The 24,270-nt window shown below is 39.0% G+C and overlaps 1 protein-coding gene across 1 annotated transcript in view; it reads right to left on the bottom strand.

Moving 5' to 3' along the window:
* CACUL1 (CDK2 associated cullin domain 1) overlaps positions 1–24,270 on the bottom strand; it is a 40,820-nt gene that overhangs the window by 4,044 nt on the left and 12,506 nt on the right. Inside the window, exons 4-6 of the mRNA XM_062496224.1 lie at positions 17,340–17,435; positions 12,914–13,016; positions 1,740–1,829 (exon numbers count right to left, since the gene is read on the bottom strand). Coding sequence (XP_062352208.1) covers positions 1,740–1,829; positions 12,914–13,016; positions 17,340–17,435 — 289 coding nt within the window. The remainder of the gene's footprint in view (positions 1–1,739; positions 1,830–12,913; positions 13,017–17,339; positions 17,436–24,270) is intronic.

Genomic DNA, 24,270 nt, shown 5'->3' with positions numbered 1-24,270 from the left:
GGCTGTAGGAGTTATCTGAAATTTGATCTTTACTTAGAAAAAAGAGACACTTTTAAATTCACTGAGGAACATCACAGGTTTTTATACAATTCCCACAGTCCTGCAAACTGACTGAGGGAGCACTCAACCCCCTCATCCAGATCAGGAATAGAGGTTTTAAAAAGGACTGGTCCCAGAACTGAGCTAAGATTAAAAGAGAGTCTTCTCTGGCAATATTTGGAAGTCTGACAGCTGTTAGGAACTTTCATCCTGGGGAGAAAACAAAAGAAGAGGATGAGAAGGGGAAGGCCCCGGCTGCCAGCCACGTTGGCATTGCTTCTCTCCCTGCTCTCTGCACTGCAGACCCTCACAGGCTGCTCTAATCCCACTGCACCTTCCACTGGCCCCACTTCCTGCTCCCCCTCCCCAGTTACCTGCTCACCAGCCCCACCACACATCCAATGGAGCAATCCCACGGAGCAGGTGAGCAGCACTGCCTCAGAGGAGCCCTTGCTCCAACTGATTCAGAATTCATCCCCGAAGATGGATCACCAAAGAACACTAGGTGATCACTAGGATCACCAAAGAACAGCCTTTTACACCAAGAAGTCTATCCTGGGCTCTTCAACTCCTCAAAATCTGGTTAGTCCCATGGCACCAACCCAAAGCAGTGTCTGCTGTGCTGTGGACAGCAAGATAGGGATCATCTGGAAGAGAAAACTGTGAAATCACAAGTCCATCATCTACAGTATGAAATGTGGTCAAGGAACAACCACCCTGAATTGCTTTCAAAAGAATAATACTTTTATACTTTTGTATACACCCTTCCTTAGCCTTGCTCCTGAGCACTATCGAAAACTGAAATTAACATTGCCTTAAAATCAATGATGGATATTAATTTTGCTGATATTAAAATAATCTTTGCTTACAGAAAGTGCATTTTGGACATGTAGAGTCCACTATATTCCTAGGTTGTACACGTGCTAAAAATTGCACTAAAGCTTTTCATAAAGGATTCCCATTCTTATTTCTATTTCCATAAATGGGAACTGCAAAAATAGACTGAAGCTCAGGCACAATCCTTCTCTCAGGCACGCCACAGTAAGAAACTGTCAGGACTGTAAAAGGAAGGGAAACAGGTACCATTTATTTGTGGCTATTTTGAGCACTTCCTGTTTCTAAAAACTTCTCAAACACAGGGTAAGGCTCTCCTCAGTTCTCCAAACCTTACAAGATTCTTGTACTAATTTGATAAAAATCTGCAATGCCATTTTCCTTTCAATATAATTGTTGTTGCATAAGACATCACAATGTATTCACAAGTTAAATTAAGCTCTTCCATGAAATAACACCAACAAAACAATGGCCTCATGAAAGAAACAGTCAATCATTCACCTCATGCCAAAGAGTGACTATTGTTTGAAGAGTGACTATCAATACTATTTTCACCATTTCAATACTTCTAAATTTCTGCCATGACTGTCTCATTAACATCCTTCTTTATTTCTACAGAGGAAGAATGGATCTTCCCTTTGTCTCCAGAACAGAGGGCTGTTTTGGTTTTTTTTTAAGTATTTGATATTCACATGGTACCTTGTCCAGGTGACAGACGACAAGAACCAGGGTGGAACTGAGCATTATGATGCACAAAACACAACACACTTGCATTGCTAACTGTGCATTAGTTAGAGAGTAGACACATTTTGGCAAACAAATGACAATCACATGATGAGATCAGTACAAGCCTTTCTCCTTTTTACCTGGTCGTAGTGTATAGAGGCCTTTCACAATATTTGCCATGGTTGAAGGAGTTATTTGAAACGGTGTTGACTGAGCTTCCAAAAGTAAAGCTGAAACAAAATTAAAACAATTAGCAACTTTTCCAACCAAGAAATACAGGCTCTTACACAGAAGATTTTTTAAAAGCAAAAAAATACAGTAATTGTGTTTTTTTTTGGCACCTGATGTCATCACAAAGAAAACAGACATATAACTGATTTGAACTTATTGTCAAGAATAGTTATATATCACCTTTAGATAGAAGTATCCTTCTCAAATTATATAAAGCGAAAATGTGCAATAACTTATTTTTCATTCACTGGAAGTAGCAGAGGTTAAGCAAAACCAAGCAGGTGATGGGATTAAGTACTCAGGCACAGAACTGAAGCAAACTCATACCAAGTGTGTTAAACACCTGAAGACCCACAAATCCTTTCTTTACAGCATTTAGAATCTTCCACACAAAACTAAGGATGGATTGAAAGTCTATGCACATATAGTGCAAAAATTGTAAACGTCAAAGAAGAAAAGCTGTTTTTTTAAACACAAGTTAATAACCACACCTTCCTCTTGAGGAAAAACCTGCCAATAGCACATTTACTGTTTATGTTGTGAGGTATAGGTTTTCATCCTTATTTGTATTTACATGAGCTTTGCACATACATCTGAATTACAGAAACACACACACACACAAAATAAAGAAATTAAGGTGTAAACCAACTGCAAGCTCTTGATTTTCATTTCTCTACCCAGCAGTTGAGCACCCTTCTGTGCCCACCACAGGAAGAGAAATGACTCTTACAATTACTCTACCTAAGGGACACGTCTCCTGGGCTTACTTTGGAGAAGCTCTGCTTTTTAAGTTTCAGAGCATCTCCAATTCTGGCTTCAGCATCTGCCACTAGAATACTTAAATAGAAAGAAAAATCTTCAGTAGCATGTTTTTTCTTCTCTTTCTGAAACTACTTAAGTAGCTCATGTCATAGAGAAATTAAAATGAAGTATTTCTTTGTATCCTTAAAGTAATCAAAGTTGCTATATTTAACTGTTACAGATGAATTTGTTTTACAAAGAGTCATCTTGAAAATGCTTGCTCATTTCAGCTGAAGCCTTGAGGGTGTGAGAGCCTGTAATTTGTTCTATAATGACATATTTACAGCCCCTATCCTAAAGATTTGTCAAACAGCCTCTTGGCAGGCAAGAAAGTTGGAAATCATAGAATTAAAATAGGCATAGTGCTTTATAATGTGACAGTAATGCACAATCCAAACAATATGCATGCATACTCAAATATTTATATCTTTAATTAAGTCTGTGGCCACTTCAGCGTAAGCATCACTGATAAATTTGCAAATTACCCAAGAAACTGTGAATTTATTCTTCATATGTGGGAAATTACACATTAAATTACGCAAAACAAATTATTTTAAAAAAAAAATCTTCATTACTTCACTGCAGCTTCAGAAATTAACATTTCTTATCTTGCTTTCTGCAAATACACACATCATCTGCTACAATGCAGATTTAAATCACCCACTTCTGATTTACAGTCAATAAATACAAGCATAACAGTATTATGTTCAACAAGATAACAAAGTAATGGCATGTATTTCCTGATTCTCAATAAAGAAAATTAAGCAATATCCTGTTCAATAAGCCATATAGTATAAACTAAACCAGCTTGTCCAAAAGCTGGACATCAAGCCCTGAAAAATTAATAGCACTGCTGTAGGATTTGTTTTCAGAATGATTTCTGTAAGAGGAAACAAAACTCCTCTCTGGATAGAACCAAAAGATCTCAACGTACATTTAAAGACAAAGTTGTAAACTAAGATGCAAAGATGTAAAACTTCTCTGCACACAAATTCATCTTCAATTTTGCAATGAAACAAACTTAGACATTCATTCAAACCTGTATCACTCAAGGAATGGAAGTAGCTCTACAAGACATGCTGGAATTACCTCTGTTGTTATTTTACAATCTTACAAAACTAACATCTAACAAATACTAAAGCTTTGACTCTTGCTTTATTAGAATAATTAGTGACAGTCCACAACACAGAAGCTGCACGGACTCCTACCCACTCCCAGAACTGTACCTGCAGCATTTACAAAGATAGAGGGAGAGGCAAAATAAAACTGAACCTCAGAATAAGAGTGGAAATGCCATTTGATACCATCTGACCACCTCCACAGTGCTCAGGAACTAATACCACATTCTACAGACTACGTAACTAACACGTGAACAACTTCATTAACCTGTAAAGTCTTGAAAATAACTCCTGGCAGAATCAGAGAAGTGTGGGCTTCTATGAGGAAAAGTATTAAATGCAGAAAGATACACAATGCTTTGAAATATTCTCGAACACACCACCCAAAATGGCCTCAAGGAATTTTGAGGAACAGTGAATGAACAATATTGGAGTAAGTGAGGTATGAACCTGCAACACTTCAGATATTCTGCAGTAACCAAGTCAGCCCAGTACTGCACAGTAGCACTGCAGAACAATGTCCCTTGATGAACATTTAAGCTACTTCCTACAGTAATTCCAGGAGTAGCAGATGATATTTTAACCAGTTCAAATTAACTTGTTCTTAACTCAAGACTGACTTGCAAAACTTAGGATTTAGCTGTTCTAAAAAAGCTTTTTCTATCCTTCAGCATTCCTTTGAAAATAGATTTATTTTACTTAGTACAGATGTAACTTTTCTGGTGCAATGTGAAACTTTCACATGTTAATACAAGGGCTTTTTCCCACTCTCTGCAGTAATTTAACAGAACCACAAAGTAGGCTATTTTAACAATTCATACCTAAGTATGACTTAGGCAGATGTGTTCAAAGTTGCAACTACTCAAGAATGCACCTTAAAAAAATTAGAAACCACATCCCCACTAAAAGCAACCCCAACAGCTTTCACACCAAGGCTTTAGTCAGCTGCTTCTCTCCAGTCTTCAACAGCAGCAGAACCCACTGTTTAACATAAACAGAGGCTGGAGATCTTTGTCCTGCTGCACAAACTGTGCTTTTTAGGACTTAATTCCCCTATGTATGCAATGTCTATATTACTGTGCAGGGTAACAACCTCAATACTTCCAGGGAATTGAGCCCTTACGTAAGCACACAGCACTTCTGCCCCTTGGGAGGATCTGCAGATCCCATGGACTCAAATCTGTAGTAGGATAAATTGCCTTTCCCTCTGCCAAATTATTCAGGGTCCATCTGACCACACAAACATTTCCACTTCACTGTGATAAAATCCCATTCACCTTAAAGATGGTTCCTATATCCCAGTCCATGCAAATCACTGGATTGAAGCCAGACGCCAACAGCAATTAAACAGGGAGGGAACTGCCACAGCCAAGATGCAGCTAAAAGTTTTTGCTGTTGCCACTTTGGGTTGTGGTTTTCTGTAAGGTTGGTCAGGTTTTTGTGCTTGCTTTGTATTGTTGTTATTTGGCGTTTTGGATTTTTTTTTTTAACCTGCTGCCTCTTTTGTTATTAAATAGTCTGATGAAGCTTGATCATATAATACCTTTCCATTCCTTCAACTCAGGTGCAATTCCTATGTGTTAATTACTGATCTAGAACTTCAAAAGCCTTTTGAAAGAAAACTAGAAAACTGACTTTGTCTTTGGCTTAACCCCCTCACATTTGCAGTTATATCAAACTCCTCATGATCCTGGGGTTTTATCTTTCTTTAAACAGAACTAAAAATAAAATTTTACCAACTAAAATTCTTGTTAAGTTTGGAATGAATTAAAATATAGATCAGGAAAAAAAAAGACACAAAATCTTTTTATTATTATGCATTTGCCACTAGGCATTTAATAAAGCCACAGCTTACTTTTAAAATATTCATTACGTAGACCAAAATCTTTATTAAGTACATAGTAAAAATGCTACGAAAGAAAGATTCAGAGTGTTAATCACATGGGAAATATTCAGTGCTGTAGAAAGAATAAATATGAAAAACAAAGCTATAAATGTAGAGATATATGCTTTTGGACTTGTATAATTGGAAAATACAGTGGTACTTTCACATTTGTAATTTTATGAGCTCTTATTGAAATTGGAATATTAGTCCTATTTCTTTGTCAAGGAGCCAGATTAACCATGGTGGTCATTACCTGAGACTGTATTTTCCAACTTAAATTAAGTTGCTGCAACTCAATCAACATGAAACAAGGAAAATAAGAAACGTAGCTGCAACTTTTTTAAAATGGCCTAGAGTTCTTTCATGAGAGGTTTAGATCAGAGACAAAATTTGCATGTAGATTGTTATTTAAAGAATTTGAATGTGTTCTACAATACTTGGTAACAACCCAGACTGCTTCCAGTATTGTTACAACACAACTATTTAGTCCTTAGCTGTCAAATTACAGCTGCAACTTCAATATTAGTGGCAGCCCACTTAAACTGCTAAACGTGTAAATATTGATTATGCCATCAGATCTGCAGAGAACAGAGGGTATAAAACATAAACAACTACAGAACATCTTAGTTGGTCATGGAGAGTGCAAAGGTGTCTGCTGAGGTCTAAGAAAAGGGTGATATTAATGTGACAAGAGTTTTGAAGGAATGGTTGACTTTCCTGCAATAGCAGCATCCCAGCACACTCCCCATGGACAGAAAAGAAGTGGAACAGTTGATTTCCACTATCAGTTATCTGTGTCTATCAATATTTGGAAAGAAAGAAGGAAGGGCAGGAAGGAGAACATTGTTTAGAAAGTTAGAATTGGAAACTTGAAGTGACTGAATTACTTGCCAACATAAAATAAGCTAGAAATTAAATACTGAAATTCACAATCCTATAGCTGTATACAATTCTTTAAAAATTATTTTTAATAAAGAACTTCAGAATAAATGCATTCCTTCCCTATATCTCAAAAAAAAAAAAAAAAAAAAAAAAAGACTTTATGCTACAGAACCCTCTTGCCCCCCAGCTCAATTACTGTCAGAAGCTGGAATCTCAACAGCTTTATAGCTGGGGAAAAGAGCACATTCACGTTTTGTTTCAGAGGAATTCTATCAGAAATCACCCTGGTTTAGTCTGACATAATCACACAATGGAATTAACTGGCATTTGCTCCTAGTGGTTTGTTACCTTTCTTCATTTTTAAGGCCCTGAGGAAGAAATCTCATTTCATTTTACCTATTCTGACACATATGCTAATTCTAAGGACAGAGACTCCAAAGGCCAGTAAGTCTGCGTTTTTAAATACTTTTACAAGAAATCTCCTTTTTTTTTCTGTCTCATTTTTAAACTTAGAAAGCAAGAATTACAGTTTATGAACATGGCCAAGCAGAATTGTGCAGATTTTCTTCTCATATCAACTTTTCAGAGTTTTAGGAGAAAGTAAAGGAGTGTCTAGAGGCTGGATAACATCCAATATATTACAAAAGGAAAGGGCCTCAGTAATCAAAAAAGACACTTTTAAAACACATTGCTTCTGTCATCACAGTAGTCACTCTGAATCCCAAACCAGAAATAATAATGATTTAGAACTCTTGAGGGCAGCTCCTATATTAAAGCTTTAGTTCAGATTAGAAATGTGATTTTGAAGCAAATTCACTGATCATCCCCACTTTGCTGCTCCTTGGTTGGTATCACAGAGCTGCCTTGGAGCATATTACTTTAATTCCTTTTAGGCAAGATTAAACCAGATGTGCTCAATCTGCTACTCCCTGGCACTCTGTTCAAACAAGCAGACAAGAACAAGTGGGAAATAAAACTCCAAAAAGCAGGGAAAGGTCAGCACTGGATCCTCAACACCAACACGGAGGCGTTTCATACTCTGCTCCCTTTACACCAACCCCACTTATTAATGCAGACATAGCCTAAACCATGCAATGAAACCCTCAGCTCTTCCTACAGGGTCCAAACCTCCAAACCTTTCAGATAAAAGCCCATGGTTCTGCTGCACCAAACCTATAATGATGCTCCAGGCACTGCTGTCAAAAGCAACTCAGGACAGACATTCAAGAACATTCAAGATCATTTTCCTTGGGAAACACAGTCATTAGATGAGAGATGGAAATGAGAAGCACAAAGAACAACTTCATCAATGCCAGCAGCAAACAGAAACGCTGGGGGCAATGCTCTCTGCAAGAAGCTGAGAAGCCATGAGAATGTTTTCTCCCCTTGTCAGGGCATTTTCTCTGCAGTTTGTGCATCAAGGCAGTAAAAGGTTGCTTCTCAGGTGCAGATTGTTTGAGACAGATGTCAAATCTGGGGGGAAGAAATGCCACCTCAAACAGGTTGAATGTCAATTCAATCCATCTTTTTCTTGCCTATCCATGCCAAAGGGTGAGGCAAGGGGAGTAAATAAAAAAACCCAGTACACATCAAAACAAACCCTATGGCCTCTGTTGTAGCTGTAGAGTCAGGCCATGAACTCGGCATCAATCACAGTCCTTCTCTCAGCCTTTTGCACTGCTTCTCTCAAACAGAGTTCTGTATTCACAAACAAAAGCTGGGTATGGCATTTATTAATGAAAGGAATTTTGTCAAAGCAGCACACAGCTGAAGAGATGAGGAGGGTCCCTTGCTTCACTGACATCAAACAGGCTTTGGGAGGTCAGCACAGCAAAACACAGCTGCTAAATACATTGGGCTGGGTACCTGCAGAGCAACAAACACTCCTACTGAGGCACTGCACAGGCAACATCCTCCCTGCTACATTTATCAACCTCTAACACAAACAGATTCATTCCCTATAATTTTGCATTACATTTCTACCTGCTGAATCAATAAGCTGGACAACTTCACTGTTAAAGAACTGTTAACGTTTGAGTTAACTTTCCGGGTACTTTTTAGAAAACACCAATGCAGTGGAAATATCTTTCCTGTTTTTATAAAGGAAGACCTTTATAAAAGGTTTTAACCTTTCTTTATAAAGAAAAAGGTTTTCCAACATAAACTGCCTTTCTATTGAACTTTATTATACATCCAACAAAAAAAATAAAGAAAAAGGGACAAAAAAATCTCTTCCCCTCATCTGATTCCAAGTGACCTAAGTGGAAAGAAACAAAACTGTCATATGTAAAGATCTTCAGAGAAAAGACTTCCTCTGTAACTAACTAGAAACTGAAAACATAATGAAAGAGGCTGTGAGTGGTCTCCCTCCTCCTGACTTTTTCAAATATTTTTTTCTTGGAAACCATGAGAAAAACTTCTACTTTGGCAAACATACGTGTTCTGTTTTTACACTGGGTTTTAGCTCTGAACTCACACACAGACATAAAGACTGACATTCAACAACTGCCTACATGCCTTTAGAATCCACACACAGTAACCACTCTGTGTGCTCAGGATTCAGTGGCTAATTCTGCAATTACCCCAGGCCACAGGAAGAAAATCAAAAGTGCTGTACAAAGCTATTTTCCCTCTGATAAAGTTCACCTGACTTCCCAGTTGAGTAAGTACTGCACAAAAGTGCAGGCAGATTCTTTTTTTGGGAAGAACCAACTTGTACTGATTGATCTGTACCAGCACATTGCCCTTTCAAGAGTAGAAAACACTTCTTGAACTCTAAACAGTAACATGTAAGGCAAGCAACAGCCATACACACACAGATATAAATGGCAGAAGCACTACAGCAAAGAAATTAGGAGAAGGAAGGAGAAGAATGTCCTCTAAAACAGCTTTCACCTCTATGCCCAGCTCAACTTTCCATCTGTTTTTTCTTAGTATGGGAACACATCGACCTCCCAGAGCAGGATTACAGTCTAGCATTTACCTTCCTTTCTTCAGTTTGCAGGAAGAGAACAGGAATAATTGCAAACTCCTGTAATTTAAACCCAAGTGACCTCTCCACAAAGGAGAGACAACATTATGCTCTCAATGGCTTTTCTTCTTCTGTTAGATTCAAAGGCAAGCTTGGTTTGGGCACTAATCTGCCAATACCCAATAGGGGAAGAGTGGAAGTTACTTGCAAATCCTCTGCCATTGAATTTTACCTACTCAAGTTAGTACTCCTAGTACTTCTAGTGAAGTAGAGAGTTTCAGGAGCTGCTCTTCACTTTCACACAGTAATTGCCATTTTTCTAGATGAGAATAAACAGGCAGGATGTTTCCAGGGCATGGAGATTATCCTGCAGGATTATCAGAAGAGAGAGTAGCTGCATAAGGAGAAAATAAACCTATATCTGACTTTTTCTGCTTACAAGTCACCTCATGCAGGACTGTAGCAGGAACAAAGATGACATTCTCCACCACCCCTTCCCTAGTGACACGGGGATATTATCTGCATCCACTCCCCTTCCCACCCTCATTTCTGAAGCTGCCTGTAAATAAGATGCTATATCTTTGCTTGTTACATTCAGTTAAGCAGTTCTGCACACAGCAACTTCTCCCAAGCCATTGAATGTAGCAGTCTTATCAGCAAGAGCCAGCTTTGGCTTTGTAAGGAAAATAATCAGGTTATATTCACTTAGTTCAAATGTACCCACTTTAATCTGAAGAGCATTGACTTGATAAAAGTGTGAGTGTAAAAGTGTTTCACAAACAGCTGTGTTCACGGATCTGCGTGTTGTGGGTTTTTATTATGTATTTATTTTAACTAATGAGAAGCACTCCAGATAGTGAAGTGCTTTAAAAAAAAATAATCTATCAAACCCCAAATGGAACCAAACTGGCATTGGTACAGGAAAAATTTGTCAAAGTAATGTTCACTTAGGCAATATTTCCTCTGCAAATAATGAAGTGACACCTTGATCACTTCCATTTTTGCAACCAAGTGCTCAGGGAAGCACTCACACCACAGACAGGGGTTGATCTTGCACCTTCCTGCCTCCCAGCAGCCAGCACAGGAATGAGGGGACTCAGCCTGAGGGAGTTTGAGTGAGATCAAACACCAAGGAAGAGATCAGGACTGCACTGCTCTTCTGGCTTCTTCCCCCCCATCTTTCTGAAGTGGAGCATGAACTTTTTCAAAAATCAAATGAACCTGAAATGTACTTACAGTCCTTCCTGAACACAGCTTCAAATAGAAATGCCAGCTTCCAGGCTCTGAGAGAATGACAAGGTACTGTAAACAAAACCCACTTTGTACAAACATAGCAACAAATTTCAGGAGTGAGAACAGACTCTGACTCTCCAGAGGGTCTAGATCCCAAATGGATTAAACCAATTTTGTAATTATGTTTTGTTTTTTTTCCAAACAGAGGGAAGGCATGCTTCCTCTCACTGAAGTGGCAGTTGCAGCATCTCTTTAAAAAACAGCCCCAGGATTCCATTTCTCCATACAAATCACAGCCTCCTTGACTTTAATTTCCAAAGTATCCCCATTCATATCTGTACCTTTCCCCCCTCACAATACAGAAACTTTTTTGCTGAACCAAATCTGTATCAAGCATCAGCAAAGAGCACCATACACTGACATTGGGAAGCAAAGTAAATAACAAACACCAACGAGCATTCTGTTTTCATAGAGCCCTTTCCAAAAAGGAAGGTACTACTCATCTATTTTGGTTTGAATTTCAGGAGGCTAGAAAAACAGCTGAGAAAGGCAGAAAAAAATACAATACTAGAAATTTTTCTGCACATCTGCAGTACTACATCATGTGTTATGTATCTTCAATTATTTTCCAAGAGCCTGTTAGCAAGTTTAAAATTTTATTTAGGTGTACTTTAACTCAATTTATAGATCCTATTATCCAAAATTTAATTAAATCAAATCACAGTTAGGAGTTCATGCCTGTCAGTATTTATCATCTTACTTAGGAGGGAGATAAAACCCAAATAACTTAGCTTTAATAAACTGATGTTCAGACTGAAACGAACCCAAGGAAATGAACCTCTTGCTCATTAAACAAGAGACTTCATATACAGCAATACAGCTTACCTTTATTTTTCTTTTTTTGTTTTTTTGAGCTTTTGTTTTTTCATTTTACTTCTGCAATTAACAGCTGGGGAAAAGTATTTCTGATTCCACACACACACACCACCACAGGTCTTTTCCTTTCAACAGTTCATCTGCAATTTCTATTTCATTCTGCTACTATCACTGCAGAAAGTTAATTACTTAGCAACAACACATCTGACATCACTTATGCCAGAGGTTTGTTCAGTGTTATGCCTTTGCTTTGCCACTGGGAAAAAAATATCTTTGCCTGAGAAATACAAATATTTTAAGGCAATATCAGCCAAATTTTCCATGATCTTGTTGCAGCAATCATCTTACCAGGTCTCATACCAGTAATTCTCTTTGGCACAAAATAAAATATCAGGCCCATGGCTGGGCATTTCTCATTGTTCTGCTATTTTTAAGGTGATGTAATCTGCTCTTAGTCACACTTTTCCAGATGGCAACAGCAAGACTTCGTCAGAGCTGGTATCTCCCATCCTGTAGGGTGCCAGGCTCCCTGACCTTGTAGTCACCCTGTTCACCAACCCCTCTCCCAGGAAATCGCCTCTCAGTGAGCCTGAAACAGCAGCAAAGCTCCTTCTCCCCAGTGCCTGCCTGGAAAGAGCAGGGCGTGCTACCCAAGCAAAGACAAAAGGAGCAATAAACTCCCATCACTCCAATCACTCTAATGCTTTGCTAGCTGCCCTTCTGAGAGGCCAAGCAGGGCAACAGCCAGGTCCCTGTGCTGACACAAACACTCTCAGAGGTGGCAGGTTTCAGATAAACACTGTGGTTCACCACAGGAGTCACACTTCCCATTCAGTGCTCCTGTGGGTATCACTTGAAGCACATATATGCATCAACCCATTCTATCTGCATTAACCCATTAGCCTAAGACAGAAAGTGCTGTCAGCATTCTGCAGTTCACCACCTCCAGCAGCACTCGAGTACATCATGACAACAGCCCCAGAGGTAGCACAGGTCTTTGACCACACCACGCTCTTAACAACACCTGTCAATATTTTGATAATGAAGTTGAAAAGTAAGAGCATAAACAACAGAACAATAAAACATTCATCCTGCCACTATCACAGATCTCAAGCAAAGCATTACTTCATACAAGGTCAGATTTCTGAAAAAAATAAGACGAAGTGTGTCACATTTCCTCATGCCTCAAAGGAATTTGTGTTGAAGTTCAGTAGTATTTGCCATTTTATCTCTATTTGCTGTGGATTTCCACAGTATCTGAAAGTGCTGTGGTTCTCCAGGCTTCCATTATAAGAAAAATTCAACAGCTTTACTTACGCATTAGGTTGTAAATGTGCTTTTCTGCAACATGTTCCGTAAACAGCTTTATAAGGTCATCTTTTAAGTCTCTGTTTAGCTTGGTTTCTATGTAAAATTTATTCTGGAAAATAAGACAGATGTTTTCAAGTTTGTTTCTCACAATAGCAAATAAAATAAACTTATTTTTTTCTACCTGAATAAAACCAGTTCAGAATACTGAAGCCGTAGAATATTTCACCTGTTAAGTGTTTCCTTGGTGACTGCATTTAAACTAAATAGAACATTCCTTGACAACAAAAAAAACCACTGGTGACAAACCTACTTACATACAGCCATACATATTTATTCTATTTTCTGTATCTACAGCTATACCTCCACATTGATCCAGACTGGAGAGCTTGTATACAAAACACTTCATTTTAGAACTAGTAGAAATTTTGTAAATGCTCTTAACACCAAAATACAGCTCGACATCATGTTTGTAACAAAAGAAAATATTTTTTCCAATGACTAAAAGTGATTAAGCCATTAAAATAGATGGGTAACAATAACAAATCATCAGCACTTATCCACTTCTGTGGTTCCTTGACAATCTCAGAGGATAGCTACTCAGAATGAATCAGCTGTAGAAATAAGCGATATATACAAATCTACACAAAAGTGAACTACATTAACATTTTTAGGATTCCATTACTTTGACCATTTCAGCATTAATAAAGAATTCATCTCTTTGAGGGAAATTCAAAGATAATTCCATTCCTCAGTTACTCAAGGGCCCCAATATCCAATATACTATTTTGTCACAATGCTCCATTTCCTGCAATTAATAGCAAGATTTCTTGTCTGAGCCTTATTCATAGATGTGTTGGAACAGCTGGGGGGGAAAAAATTGCTTCAAGATAAATCTCCTACCATTAAAAAGCTAACCTGGGAGCAGAACAGCTGAATTAACCAATTTGGACAAATGGCATAAAACAGTTAAACAGATAATCCAACAGAGAATCAACTCAAAAATATTTCAGCAGGAACACTTATTGGAGAGATTTACTAGATGAAGGGATATCTTAAGGGAGAAAGGTTTTTCCACGCTTTAAATCAAGTTTTTCTCCTATTCACTAAAGTATTTAACAAAAGAAACAGAGCAAACTCTCAGAACACAGAGCAATATTTGTCTTTTTGTGTGAAACCCATTCTCTTGGCCATTACTAAAACTACAAACACACCATAATGATCTGTCCAGACAGAAACCCCTTAAACTTTTGACAGAACATTCACCAGCAGTTATTTCCCTTTAATAAAGCTTGAACCTGGTAGAACAAAGACAATCTGAGGGCTGAAAGCATGCCCATACTGCATTTTAAGTTTGTTGCAGTGATGGACAACAGCCTTCAAAAGTTGTTTGTTTTCTTTTTTTTTAATTTACTAAACTTGCTGCTGGTGGTTCCCTCTGGTACCCTGAATTTATCCTGCCTGTACAGGTTTTATCAAGGACTAGGACTCAGTTCTTTCCACTCATCTGGGCCTGTGAACAGAGATTGAGGGAAAGGCTCTGCAGACAGAATACCCTAATTAGAAACATTAATTTATTGGTAATGGTTTTGGTCAATAGTGAATTGCCATTGGAACAGAAACCCACAGCAACTAAAGATACACTTCAAGGAAGTGTTAAGCCACACACCACACTACAGCCTTTCACCAGAACATTCTCCTAAACCAGTTTGCACACGATGTGCAAATTATGATGCTTTGTTTTTCTCAGGGGCTGGAAAGCCTAAACTTTTAATTCTAGTAATTTCATTACTAGAAAAGCAACAAAAAAACCCCAGCAGTTACAAGACAGTACAAACACAGAAGAAATGTAAAATACTCTTCACATCGCTCGCTTGGAAACACCTTTCCAAAAAGAAGTTCCATTTGTGTGAGCTTAAATAGACAACGAAATAGCATCTAACTGAAGTACTTCTTTTCCAATCCACAGTGCTGAAAGGAGAGAGCAGAAGAGCTGTCACCTCCCCATTCTTGTTAGGGGTAAATCAGGAAGATTTTGTGTATAACTTGTCACTACCTAGGCTGTGCCAGTAGCTCTTGAAAAATGTCTCAAGTCACATAGAGGTTTAACTGACACGTAAAAAGCAAGCAGATGTGAGTAACTGAAAAAGCTAGCCATGATACAAACATTAACTTTTGATAAAGCAGTCCGGCAAATCTTAAAAGATAAAACACAGTTAATATAAAGAGGGCATCAATAAGTACTTGATAGGTGTGCTAATCACATCATACTCACACATATTTGTGTATACAGACACACAAAAATGCCCTCTAGCTGATAAGAAACAAAGTGCAATACCACCCAGTAGGATTAACAATCTTTTACAGACAATGAAAGCTTTGTCTAAAAGGAAAATGAAAAATTGAGATTCTATAAGAAACATATCATCTGAATTTTATTTTTTATTCAAGTGGAAATATTTTTCCATTCATGTGTGTAGCACATTGTGCATATCACAATCTATAATCACCCAGAACACTCTCACTTAAATTTACAAAACAGTTTTTTGCTAGGAACAAAGCACCATGTATAAAGCTGACTGTCAGTTTAATTTACCTTCAGTTACATCCTTGAACTTCTGAAGGAGCCTAAACCCACAGAATCTCAGAGGGTCTTTTGGCCTCCGTGCTTTTCTGACAAAAAGAAAGCAGCCTAAGACTGAAAAAATCCATCACCACATGAAAAAACAAGGTGGTCCCAGCAAAAGAAGGAAAAAGAAAACTTCCCTTAGTTGCAAGGTCAGTCTTCTCAACCACCCCTCCTGATAAGCCTGGAAACACCCCTTGGCCGCCACACACACAGGGTAAGAAATCACCTTTCCTGCTTTGGTACATATCTGGAATGGAAAGTGCTGCTGCTGCTTTTAAGACACACAGGATTAAGACTAGGACAAAATACTATGCCATATTCCAGTTCGACAGAAAAGCTTTAGTTTTTCCTCAGCTTCACAGATTTTAAAAATAATTAAATGCATATTAAAAGTTTTCCTAAGCAGCAATATAATTATCCTTTCAGAACAAAGTCCTCAAGAGCAACTCAACAGCCTTGAAAACTCCTGATTAAAGCAATCACAGAAACGGAAACCTGGTCACCTCTGACATAAAGGCAGAGTTTAACAACTTCATCCACTCCAAAATGCTTTGAAAAGTATCTATTAAAGTAACTGCAAAGCTGTAACTTAGACTGCAATTAGGCTTTAACCTCTTGCAGTTGTTTTTCAATTGTACTTTTGGACCAAACAGAGGAAACTGTTGTTGCTGTATGAGAAAACTTGATTAGACACTACAATGTAAGATTGTAAGAGTATCTGTGCATAAAAGTACTTCCAAATGCATACAGAAAAAACTAAGAAACATTTTTTACCCTGACTTCTCTAGACATATTTCCCACATCATGCACAATACTGAAATTATTTCAGTGAAAAAGCATGACAGCTAATTTGCCATTAGCCTTATAAACCAGCTGTACAGCTGAGCCAATCAACATTGCTTTTGGCAGCAAGAGGAACAAACAGGTAACAGATCCACATAAAAGGGCAGAGTAGAAGACACCAAGCTCAAAAACAGCAAATTCCTCTTTTAATGCAACAAATCTGTATGGTAACACAGTGCCAATATACTGTAGCAAGTTACCTAAATTAACTGAGATACTGGAGAGCCTCCTAAAGGCTACTGCTTCCCAAGTCTATGAAATTACTAATGAGAAAATCTCTGAAGAATTTGAGACCTATTAATCCTTTTTTCTTTTTCAATTTCTAAATGATTCGAAAACAAGGACAGCTTCTGGGAGGACATATTTCAAGCTTAAGTTATTCATTACCACCAAAAAACGGCAATAAGATTTTGGTAGTTAGACAAAAAGGAAGCAAATTATTTGTTTCTGAACCACTCCAAGTACACCTGACAGTGCTATGGACATTATTTTGTCTTCATCCATCCAACATTTTGATTTGCCTTAGCAAATGATAAAGACATTTCCAAGACATGTCCTCCTGTCTTTTCTGAATCTGTAATATTTAAAAGCAAAAAATAATCATCTCCACAACCTGCCCAAACTATGAAGCCAAAACTTAACAAGTCAATACATGATCTCTGTTCAAGAAGATATAAATAATGAACTATTTGAGATGGCTTTTTTTCCCATTAAAATCAAAACCATTCTCCCCACTCCCAAGAAAGAAGTATTAGGGCAGAAACCAACTGCAAAACTCTGCATGTAAAAAGCATGGCTTTCCCTTCCTCTCCCATGCAATTTGATAAGTATTGTTAGGCAGGCACCAAAACTAGTCATGGATCATAAGTTTTACATGTCAGAAATCATTATGGCTGCATTTTAGTCTTTCAGTCAGCATCTTGTGTATGGACAAATATTTGAAAAGAATTTTCTAAAACTTACCATATATATGAAAAGAGGCACAATGCTCTGCAATGCTCCCATATACTGTCCAAGAGCTACGTTAAATCTTTCAATATAGAGATCTGGAGGGCTGGCCTGCAAGAAACCATAAAAGTCAGGTTGTAATTTGTACAAGAGAAAGATCTGGAACAGCATGGGCTATGCTTTCATTGCAAACTCAAACACCTACAAAGGATTTGACACACTAGGTCCACACAAAACAAGGCACACATCACTCCAGAGTTTCTGCTCTAACTCCCTCCAGCAAAACCAATCTCCCTTCAGTAACTAGGTTTTGCCTAGGACTATACATCAGTGCCCAGCACAAGGTCCATGCAACAAGAAATACAGCGAGCCTACAGTAACAAGCTGACATTTAGCATATGCAAACAAAATATTTTTCAAAGACCAGAGGTTTGTTTTGAAAGCACCATCTGTCATGCTTAGAATCCATAACCAAATCTGTAAAAGTGCTGCAGTGTGTGCTCCTACCCCCCTGAGCTTTCACTCCACCAGAGCAGTGTGGCATTAAGCTGCTTTGCAGCTGAGCTGGCAAGTGGCACATCCTGCAGCTCCAGGGAACACTGTCCTCCACAGAAAACCTTTCTAACTTACTGCTGGGTCACCTCAGGCAAGGCTCAGTTCAGGGGGCTCAGCTTCACAAAGAAGCAGCATCTTCAGAGAGAGTTCTGCATTCAGGACTCACGCTCCAGGTTAGGCCTATGGAAATCTCCAGCTGTGCTCCAGCACACAGCACCCCCACGGAGCCCCAGCCTGGACTTGGCTACACAAAACCTGAACGTGCTCTTTTTATGGCTATAATACCCTATTTCCCAAAGAAGGGAATAAGGAAGCTTAAAAGATCTGTTCAGCAGCAGGTGAAGTTAAATTGAGAAGAGAACGGGAAGAATGGGAAGCATTAAGCACTGTCTCTGTTACAATATCCATTTGGTGGTGTGCAGGGGAGCTGCACTGGAGCATTCAGAAGTGCACTTAGATACCCACAGCTGGAAGTGGAGCTACAGCAATGTCTTCCTCCACTATCCACTTCTGCACCCCAATCCTCTCTCTTATACTGCCCTACTTCTGGCCCAACCCCTACTTTGGTCTTCCCAGAGGGGCTGGGGGACTGCCTGAGCTCCTACTGCTCACATATATAGATACACCTATACAAAACCAAGGGAAAAGTGTTGCTTGCTAATGAGAAGCAAAACTTCTCTTGCCCTGCACTGTTTTCCCCTCTGACAGCACCAAGCCAAAAGAAGACTGAGAAGACAGCGGTAACTGAGACCTTGCAAGAAGACAAATTCAATGATTTTCCTAAAGCCAAAGCATCTGTGGCATGAGAAACACTCAAGGCTTAGCTGCACCTCGACCACCTTATCAGATCTTAAAGCTATCTTCAAGAACATTTTGTAGCCTGTGTTTGGACATTCACCAGCAGCCCTAAGAGAAAACTTAAATTTTACGTTGATATTTTGCTCTGTTAAGTATTCCAAATTTATGACCTTTTTTTTCCTTTAAAATAGCTTCTTTGGCCTCCCTTCTTAATATGCTTAATGAACACGTGGGTAATTTTCACAGCAAACACCAACACAGAGCAGACAGTTCAGAAAGGAAAGCAAAACTGGCAAAGGAAGAAAGAGTGTTATTCCATATGCAGTTGCCAAAGGCTATATATGGTTATTCCTCATTTTGATCATAAGGTTTTAATCTTATTGCAAATGCACTTCTCAGGGGTGGCCAAACAAATTTCAGTTCAAAATGCCAACAACGTATAAAAGTGGCTATGAGCTCCAAGGACTCCCTTTCATATATAGCTACATATACAATTTGTTGCAAATAACATGCAATGAAATCTGCATTCTAAGCAGTATGTATTCCTGCTTCACTCCTTTTCAACCTCAACTTTAAATATGGTTATACCCTCTGATCTATATACAGCTTCTAAGATTAAAGAAAAAGGAAAATCCTACTTGAAAAAACACGTCAGACAAAAGGAGACCATAGCCTGACACAGGGCACCACTCTTGTCTCACTGATAGTTTGCCATTTTCATTAAAAAAACAAAACAACAACAAAGCCAACAAGAAAAAAAAATAAAACAGACAGAAGCTGTCTGGGCAGTGGAGATTTAATCCCAGGCAGTGTGTGCAGCCAGCCTGCCACGCTTTTGACAGGGGGTATAAGCACTGATAACTTTTTTCCCCACTGCAGATTGAGAACTCTGCTAGCTCAGCTCCCAAAGACCGTGTCACAGTAAGGGAGGTTGCTTGTGAGAGCACAACATCTGCACACCCAGCTGGCCCCTGAGAATGACCTCAGGAGCCCTCTAATGGAAGGATACCTGGGAGCTGTCAACCACGACCTTGCAATGGAAAACAAGTAGAAAACAACTGCTCTGGATAAAGACAAAAAAAGCTAAGAGAGGTCCTGAAGGCTTCAGAGGAAGTGCCTCACCAGTGTCAAGCAAATATCAGGCCTTGGTTTTAACCTCTGCCATGCAGAAATTATGGTGTTGTCTGCTTTATGAGCATTTAATGTCACTTTTCGATTTTATTCTCCTGATAGCGTTTCCTGTCATGCCTCAACAGCCAAGACATTAACAGCAATGGACATTAAAAAAAAACCAGCAAGCTTGACAAACTCTGCTCAACTAAAGCTTGACTAGTAAACTACCAAAATATCCAAGCCAAAGAGACATCAATAGTAGTATTTTCACAGCTCATCTATGAATTACTGTAATCTGTGTGGGGAAAACAGAACCATCTGTTTTCTGTTCATCACAGTGTTACTGCCAGACTGAAATCAATTATTTGCTTCAGCACAGGATCTTTCTCCACGTCTCTACATTCACATTTATAGGACAGTAACTGGAGCTGGAATAGTTTTATATAAACCACTTGAATTTTGTAAACTAAAAAGCAGCACATGGCAACAAATTCACAAGTAAACAGAAGTTGCTAAGATTTTTATGTTAACTGGCCATGATTAGAGCCCAACTTGCATTTAAAATCTATACTTATTCAGATATAGCTGTTACAAGAAAAACCCAAAAAAACTGCTTTGGCTGACACACTTTACTCCTGGTCCTAGTCTAGAAAGAGAACACATACATTCAGCTGTTTAAATTATAAGGGGAGGGGCAGAATTAACCATTTACTTCTTACAACTCCCCAGCAACTACTGAGTCTACATCCACTCCTATCTTACCTGAGGGATGTTTTACAGAAGCTATTCAAAAGATAAAATACACACTCCTAGCCTAAGTTTTTCCAGGAAAGAAGAGGATCCCTCATCCCTTCACTCCTCATCCTGAATCCTATCAAACTGTCAGTTCAGGGGGTTGGGGATGGTTTTTTGGTAAGTATTTAGTTTTTTAGATTGTTTGGGGTTTGGGATTGATTGGGGTTTTTTTAAAGCACTCAGTACAGGCAGACAGTTTAAATCCTCTCCTACATTTGCTCTTATCTACTACTCATAGGGTTAAGAACAGTTTTCCAGTAACAACTGTATTGTGTGTCTGTCCACAGCAGCACTGAATGTTTGGTTGGATTTCTCAAACTCTGATGCAGTTGCTTAACACTTTCAGCCTGGTTGTCAGTCAGCTGACTCTTAGAATAAAATACTGCAGCTGCTGTTTAAAAGCTGATGTTAAAGACACAATTTCATCTCCTTGTCTCCTTGTGTGGACATCTCAGAACCAACAGAAAGGAGAAGTAAGAGAAACACACTTGAGAAAGGATGACATACAAGACACAGCCAAACAAAACAAGCAGCTGGAGATCCTGCATACTAAATTACACTTCCCTTATTTGAAATCTAATATCTAGGCATTTCAATGCACTTGTGGGCAAGAACCTATATATCTGAAAAAGATCTGTGTTATTTTGAAGCTTGAAAAACAGCCTCAATATAATTCTTAAACTGAACATATGAAATCAGAAGGCAGCTGCTGGCTCAAAACAACTCAGAAACAGCTCTGTGCTTGAGGAACACAAAGTTAATCTGTTTCTGAAGAGTTGTCTGGCACAACCAGCAGTGTGTGTCGTAGAGCTTACATTCCTATGGTGAATGGGCAAACCCATTTTCCTGGGAATATGCTCCCTGCCAAAATGCCAGCACATATGCTGCAGCATCCCTCCCACACCTACCAAGTGAAAAGGGAGAATGACTATGACTACACAAATTAACCTGTTATTCATATAAGTGGTCTGAATCTTCTAAAACACTCTTTGTTCTTTCTCAAGAAAATATAATTTGTTACCTTGCCTTGCAATGCATGTGATGCCCAGGTCTACCTCACTAGACGCTGGTATTATTAAAACATTTTACAAAAAACAAACATCAAACCAAAGCACAAGTGATTCAAAGGCTGTGTCTTCCTAGCCAAGCCTGCACTCAAACCTGTTCAAAGCCTCATGACATTTCCTCATGACTGTCTTTACAGCAGGAGTGGGCCACATTCCATTCCCATTCTACATGTTTGCAAAACAAAAAGACATTGTATCTAAAGACCATCAAAACTGTGTGGCAGTAAAAAAAAATCTTCAGAAGCTTTCCTATCTATTAAATACATATTAACTTGTGCAGTATTTACTTGTATCTTTCTGTAATTGCACCAAGGTCTGCAGCCCCAGTGCAGCGTTCTTTGAGCACCTTAAAGCCCTCATTCAGGACACACAACTCCCATACACATTCTGCCAAGGAAACAGCAAGTGGGACAATCCTTTCATCCACTGCACTAACTGGTTTGAGAGCTGACAAGACAAAAGGCTGAGAAGTTGTAATGATTAATATCAGGAGGAAACCTTTCTGGCATTGCACAACAAAAGACTATAAACCTGCAGGTCCTGGGGGCCAAACAGCAGACATGCAAATTATCTACCAACACCAGTGACTCCTCAGTGCAGTCATGTTCATTACAAAAAAACATAATTCATCATCATAAAAAAAACCCACCACAAACAGAAAACAACAGATCCCTTTTTCACTCTTCTCTAGACAAAATAAAAGCTGCAACATGACAAACAAATGGTTTTCAGCTCTCAATAATTTCACAAAGGAAGCACTGAGTTTATTCTACCTAAAAGGGAAATATTGCACTGCACCTGCACAAAAAGCTGTGTTTGTAACAAGCCAGCTCAAAGCCACAGCACATTCTGATTGTCAGTGATTTGAGTACTTTCCAGCATCTTTTGCTGAAGAGATAATGGGTAAAGTGCTTGATTTTAAATTACTTTATCAGAGTATATAAGAATAAATTAAGCCAGAAATATTAGTGCCCAATGTAAATACTATTATTAATTTTAAAGAGTTATATTTAATTTGAAAGCATATGTTTGTGTATCCACTCTACCTCATACATCTGAATGACTCGGCAATTACCCACAAAAACAGCTGACATTATTTTAAACCACAACATAATGAACAATGTCCATTACCAGTGAAACTTTTCCAAATAAAGCATCTCAGAAATTCATCTGCATGCTACAGGCTTGACAGACCTCAAGACAACAGGAAACAAGTTAATTTGTGTTTTCTGAGGTGGCACTGTATTTTTTTTAAGCTGACAAAATCCAAAATTCTGATCAACTCAGGAACTAGGGAGACTGAATTCTCAATTACCAGAAGTCCCGATGGTAAAACTATGTGTTAACTAATGCAGAGAAGTTGGTCAGACTTCTGCAGGAAAGGAAAGCAATCCTTGTTGAGAGTCTCCACAGCAGTCTGAAGAGAGGCTCATTAACTGACAGATACAGTAAGGAGGGAGCTGGAAATGGCCTGGCATCCAGGAGGCCCCATGTCAGCCTGAGGACAAGCAATTCATCTCATCTCAATGCACCATTACTCAGCAAGCACTGCCCACTGCTTTGCACCCGATGTCCAACATGCAGAAACACAGCAGCCAGCTACGTTTTCCTATGGCCTCTGCCACCACTGAAAGTAACTCTCTCCAGCTGAAAAGCTGTGAAACAAACCTTCAGGAATGCACAGGGCAACAAACACCAACACCACACAGGCTGACCCGCAGTCCGGAAAAGCGAAGCCACACAGGATGACCAGGGTTTGTTTTGAGTGTCCCAGCATGGTGCCTGGGACACCCAGCTCAGGACACGAGTGTCCATCTCTCTGCCGACTCCAGCTGTGGCCAGCTGCTCAGGCAAGCACAGGGCTACACACACGGGGAGGGGGGAAATAAATACACATAGGGAGTTTCTGCAGTGAATGCCCCGAAGAGAGAAACCAAACTCCATTAAGACTAGATCCATGCAAGAGCAAGTCTGACCAGTCCCCTGAGGTGCTCCAACTTCTACTGTTTGGTATCTGGGTTTTACTGGTTTGGCTGTTGATGAGTGGTTCCTGTAAGAGACAGCTTGCTCTGGCATGTTGGTTCCATGCAGACATTCTGCAGCCCACTCGCCATTTAGCTGTTACACTGCTACGCAAAGAAAGTGCCGGCCAGTCCAGAGAAAGACACTGCATTTGCCTGCCTTTTCAGTTTCCATAACCACCTGCTTTCTTACACACACCAACATTCCTGCTTCTACTGGGCTACTTTTGCATCTCTGAGCATTAAAACCAACAACTTGCATCAAGTCATAGCTTGCCAAATAAACAGAACTCTTAAAAGTTGTTGGCAAGTGAATGAGATTATGTCAGAAAGCAAAACACCACAAACTGTGCATTAAAAGGATTCACATATACGTTTTTTCATTCTTCGCCTGTGGGAACCAGAAACTTCCAAGCAACCAACATTTAGAAAGTAATTTGCTATTGTTGCTAGGGTAAAGATCTAGAATTGCATTTTCAACATAAATCCCAAGTGACTGAACGTCACCAAAATGTATTAAGATCAAAGTAGTATCAGGATAATAAAACATATTTTAGTAGAGTAATTTCTTAAGAGTAAAATTCACAAGCCATAGCT

The sequence above is a fragment of the Cinclus cinclus genome, chromosome 7 (assembly GCF_963662255.1).
Source record: "Cinclus cinclus chromosome 7, bCinCin1.1, whole genome shotgun sequence".
Taxonomy (NCBI): Eukaryota; Metazoa; Chordata; class Aves; order Passeriformes; family Cinclidae; genus Cinclus; species Cinclus cinclus.
This window is presented reverse-complemented; position numbering and strand designations above follow the sequence as displayed.